The sequence below is a fragment of the Eleginops maclovinus genome, chromosome 7, assembly GCF_036324505.1.
Source record: "Eleginops maclovinus isolate JMC-PN-2008 ecotype Puerto Natales chromosome 7, JC_Emac_rtc_rv5, whole genome shotgun sequence".
NCBI classification, from domain to species: domain Eukaryota; kingdom Metazoa; phylum Chordata; class Actinopteri; order Perciformes; family Eleginopidae; genus Eleginops; species Eleginops maclovinus.
The window spans coordinates 11,797,557-11,803,231 of record NC_086355.1 but is presented as its reverse complement, the minus strand read 5'-3'; the positions used below and the strand labels follow the sequence as shown (position 1 = coordinate 11,803,231).

Sequence of the window (5,675 nt, the reverse complement as noted above, 5' to 3'; positions counted from 1 at the left end):
ATGTAAATCTCCCTCTTCCTAAAGCTTAACATGAAGATTCATCCATTAACACCATTTCACTATTACCTCGAGGCTCCTCATGCATTACCAATCCATTGAGCAGCATCTCAATTGAATGCAGACATCATCTTTCCTGTACAGTTTTTCTCAATCTAAAAATAGACACGTTTACTCGAGTTTTCCTGCTCAACCTGAGCCTTTTCTGCTGCCTGGCAGGCTGATCTGCCACGCTGAACACATTTCCCCCTTATGGCCAGCAGAAGAACAACATCCACCAAGATTCCAGCTGATGTCATGGCTTGTGCAAGAACTCTCTCTTTATTGCATCGGAATTTTCGAGTAGACATATATAGGTTAACCTTCATTAAATCATAAACAGATGATAAATCAAACAACTGTTGTTGATTGTTTAAATATCTGGAACAACAAAGCAGATGGAAATAACTATTTCAGTAATGCCGCTATAGGAGTATATAAATGAGATAAACAGGATGAGAATGATACAACAATGATACAAGTCAGATCATGCCATTGTAAATATTTAAAGAAGAAGTACTTGATTAATCCCTGTTGTGTAGCAGAAATGAACATACTGATGAAGCTAGGTGTATGGTTTTTGAAAGAGTAAATACTACGTTATGTGACTCAGTCCTCTTCATGTCCCATCAGGCTGAACACACTGTGAGTCACACCGTCTATTGTTCAGCCAAAGCAGAAACAGTTGCTTTGCATCCTTATTCTTCACCTCGCCTCACATATTGACTCAAAGTCAGACGAGGTCACTAGAACTGTGTCTTTTTACTCCCCTTATGGTACCTCATTCCTGCAACAACAGCATCCCCCTAGTGCACATTTCGGTTGACACACTCTAAGTCAGTTTGAGAGCACCCAGGAAGGTGGAGTCTCCATACAGGGACACGTTGGCTGTGGAACGAGGGATAAGCAGCTCCAGGTGGTCCCCGACCTCCAGCTTAACAATACCTGTGGGATGCAAATGCACACTTCAGACATAGAACAGCTTCACAACAATACAGTATGCAGCAACTCCCCAGACACACACACATGCTTGAGAGCTTAAATAATAAATAAATAAAACACTTACTGGCCTTCCATAACAGGTGTTGTAAAACAGGGTGAACTTGACATTAACAATAACTCAGACTAACCTCCTGTGTAGCAGGTGTTGTAAGGGTATACAGGGTTCATGTTCTGGATGCAGCGGAACAAGATCACATACTGAGGCTCGTCTCCCACAACGTTCCTCTTCCTGCGGATCACCACATGTCCCATTGCAAAGGTGCTGTCTATGTAGTAGACCTGATCACATCAGAAACAATGGGTTAAATATGTGGTATTATGAGGCATGGTTAAACAGTCATGTGGGTTTTATATCAATTGAATATGCACTCAGTGTTTGCATGTTCTCTACTTTATCTTACCTTTATTCAAGGTTAACCAAATGTATACTAAGATCAAGCACACGCTTTTTTCTGCATTTCTCTTTTTGCTGATATCTGATGAGTGGCAAACAGACTAGCAGCACCTCCCTGTGGACAAACCATGCAATGACACGTGCAATGACAAACACATATACTGTACCTGACTGTATACAAAGTAGAAGCCCTCCTCTCTGACTAATATGGTGTCTCTATCTTCCTCCAGCGCAGAGCCTCTCTTCAGCCCGGTCTGCCAGGGGATCCCTGTGTGCAGCTCCGAATTATGTTCTGATCCAAGAAATAAGAATGTATGAGAAACCATGTCAAAGCATCAAACATGGACACTGACATTCACCCTCTTTCAAATCAGTTACTGGGGTCGCTAATGATGATGTTGATACGAATATAATGCTGTACTGAATTAATGTCATATAAAATGTTAATACAATCACTATTACCAATCAGAAAACGTTCATAGTCCAGATCAGGAATACTTTACCTTTCGAGAAGGTTTTCCTGTTATTGTTTGCCAACAACTGCAGGCAAGGCTGAGTTACTGTTAAAATACATGAGAAATTTCAACATGTTAAAACTGCTCGTTGTTTCCCAACAACATTTGCTTATTTCATGGCTGTCTCTTTCGTTATGTGCTCCTTCCCTTTCTCTAATTTGAGCAAAATTCCATTAACAAGCTCATCACTTTGCAACATCGTACTTTAGGTATTGGGGTTCTGTACACCCCAGAGATGGTTTAATAGTTTAAGCTTACAGTATGTCGAACACATTCACGCCGTTAGTTAATAGTGTCTGGTAGCATAATCTCACCACAACAGACTTCCTATTTGTCAAGTGGTTATCACCAAAACTGATGAGTTGTTTACAGTTGACTATTATACAGTTTGAAAATGGACAATCTTTTCTTGACTTATGATTTTTGGCTCCTCTGAATGATGTGTTAAATGGTAGTCAAACACATAATTTGTTCTCAGTCCTTTTGCTAATGGACCAATGGATTTGTAAAACATTAACAATCTTGCTTTCCATGAAACTATAGGACCTAATATTGGATTGCACAGTGGACTACCATGTTCAGCTGTAGCCCACGGTGTCTTACCTAAGGTCTCTGATCCAGAGACTAATCTTCTCATCCTCATCAGGGGGGACCCAGGTTGATGCATGGACTCATGGCTGTTTCTCCTACTGATATTATCAGTCTGAGTGGACACAAAAAGCAGAAAAATAATACATGTTGGTAGAATGCTGGCCTTTACACTCCTGTGCAGAAGATGATGTCTTTATGGAACTAGTTGTCTCTCACCTGGCCTCCATGCCTGGCATCTTGTCCTTCTTCTCTCTACGATAAACCTCAGATTTGAGTCCCTCTACTTCGGCTCTGAGTGCCACCAGTTGGTACAGAGACAGAGCAGAAAGAGAGGAGGTGACAGCAGCTAGCGTCAGAAGGAAAACAGGCCAGGACAGCCTCCCTTCACCGGTCCTTTGTCCAGTCCCATGCTCCGCACCTGCCAAAGCTGCCATCCCAGGGCCCATACAATTTCCCAACAGCTCACACTGACTGCATGACCAGACAGACAGACTGGCGCAAAGAATGCTGGATGTTTGCTTCAGTCATGTGTCTGAATTTACCTTATCGCCAGTCTAAAAGTTTCACAGACCTCCTAAACTGTCATTTTGCACTCAGTCGCTGGTTCCAGTTATGTATGACGGATTACTCAGAACTAATACTGTACAAAAAACAGCTTCCCCTCTCCTCTTCCGCTCAGCTAACCACACTCACAGCTTCCTGCCTTGACAAATCTATCTGCTTTCTCTTCATCCCACTCTTTCATAAAGATAAAACGCATTCCAGCTTCTCCACGAACTCCCCAAAACAATGTGATAGTTACAGAGTGGACACAAGGAGGAAAGCTTGGCAAACAGTCTAGTGGAGGAATAGGGCGAGCGAGATACACATTAATAATAATCCGTACTGAAAGAAGGAAGTACAAAATTTACTTCATTTTGAACAACGACACAAAATAAAAATGGGCACAACAAACCCAATGTGCTTCTCAGAATTCAAAAAGTGAAGTGGTTATATTTTGTAATCTTAAAAAAAAATCTAACAAGACATGCTTTTAATGTATCAATTTATTGCATGTTACAGTACAGAAAATAGAAAGTGAAAATGTGTACTTACAAAAAATGTTGTTGACATTGTTTGGAAATAGAAAAACAACATATGTAAGATGGAAAATCTCTCAAACGGGCTGCTTTATATTGAGGAGAAATATGAAGCATTCAGATGTCTGAGTGCACAGAAACTCCATCAACGGTTGTGGAATGTGGAGTTACTGAGAGTCATTGTAGATAAACACAAACACTGTGCAGGTCCATTACAGAAACCAAACATAATCACATGCCAGCCTAGAGATGGGAACACTTTCATCATTCATTCAACTCAAATAACATCATATGAATGTATACAAATGTGTTCAATAGTGCATTTGCAGAAAACCTGGTAGATCGTTTTGAAGAAAACAAAATGAAGACATTCAGTTTGATTCCACTTCTTTTCATCAACATGGTGTTGGTAAGTAATAATACATGTGTTTAGAATAAACCCATTACTTAGTTAGTATTTGTTTGCTTCAAGCCAGCCACCCAAACAATAAACCAAGTTCTTATTTTTGTTGTCATGCAAACAGCAGAAGTGTGGAAAACAAAGTGTGAGGGACTAAACGAGTTTCTATTCACAAGATTGAACTCAGATTGCATAATGTGCTCTACAACACGTAATGGGATAAATTTAACTCAGTTTATGGATTTGACATAAATAAAAACTGTTCTTCCACCCTGGTGGCAGAAAGTCACACAAAAGGGAGAAAAGAGACCATCAATACAGTAATTCTTGTTAACGCACACTTGCCAATTCAAGACAAAAATGTACATTCATAGAGGCCTTAAGACCATTTTTCAGCTTCACATAGATGCCAACAAATTTGGTCTTTTGATGTTTGTTAATTTTTGTTCTGCATACTGTTTGAAAACAGTATCAAATATGGCTAAGTAGATCTGTATTCAAATGCCTTTAGAACCGCTGCAGTGCAGCAGGCTGCATTTTGAAAGCAAAAGCAGGTAACAGTGTGCTAATCGTCCGGCTCTTCTCCCCCCTGGAAGACATGCAGGAAAGGTTCATCAGCTCATTAAAAGCCCTCAAAGACAGCAAAGCCACACAAGCATGGGATGAGACCTAAAACCTAGAATCCTCAAAGGAACAATAAAGAAGCTGATGATGGCAAATACTCACATATTTCATTTAAAATGCTTACACTTTATTGTGAAATCTTAAAGGATAGGCTCAGATCATTTCAAGACTGTTTCATACAATACTCACATGCCATGTATTTGACGGAGTAATTGGTCGCTGTAATCGATCCTCCTGTCTGTACTGGCCATTAAGAAATCCCTTCCTAGTATGCTTAGAGTGTCCTCCTGAGTCTGACAAAATGAGTGATTTTCTACATGTCTCTCTTTTGGAAAACTTGAATTTAGGTGGAGGGGCAGTTACACAAGAGCTCACCTTGAAAAAGAGACCCACTTGATTTATCTTGCACAGACTGTAGAAGCCTAATATTTTCTTGTGTATTTTGTCCACCATCGTTTCTAGAACTATCTTGGATTTACTTGAGAAAAGCATCTCGTCATTTAGAAGGAGGTTCACACAGACGACAACACTTCATTGTACATATGGACATGTGTTGTAGTGTACTAATAAATCTGTAGAAAACTTCACCTATCCTTTAAATAATAAACCACAAACAGAACAATTGCTCGTTACCAAACTACAGTAGCCAGTAAGTTGCTTAAAATAAGCAATTTGGGCACATTTAAGAGGAAAATGTTCCATACTCTGTTAACAGGAGAGTATCAGGGTAAATATCTTGTAGCTTATCCAAACTGCGCCAAAACAGAAGAACATTGACAGGAAATAATATTTCAATAAGTTATTTTAAATAGGCAGAAGTAATATACATGTCAAAGCCACCTCACCACTTTTCAGGGCTGAATATAATTATTCAACAGTACAAGTTTCTTCTTAGCGCAATTGTGCCCGACAAGGGTGAATTTATATATAAATCACTAGAATATCATGTCCAGCAGCTGCAGGGATTTTTAATATTAATGTCCTCAAAGTATTGCTCAGAAGATGTTAGCCGACATAACTCCAAACGCGGGTGA

At 39.7% G+C, this 5,675-nt stretch overlaps 1 protein-coding gene across 1 annotated transcript; it reads right to left on the bottom strand.

Annotated features, from left to right (window-relative positions):
* Positions 1 to 287: 287 nt before the first annotated feature.
* tnfsf13b (TNF superfamily member 13b) lies at positions 288 to 3,242 on the bottom strand. Its single transcript, XM_063888593.1, is given in 7 exon segments — positions 288 to 981; positions 1,167 to 1,317; positions 1,600 to 1,724; positions 1,936 to 1,992; positions 2,551 to 2,650; positions 2,755 to 2,792; positions 2,795 to 3,242. Coding segments are annotated over 7 exon segments (774 nt in total). The 5' UTR covers positions 2,985 to 3,242; the 3' UTR covers positions 288 to 868.
* Positions 3,243 to 5,675: the final 2,433 nt, after the last annotated feature.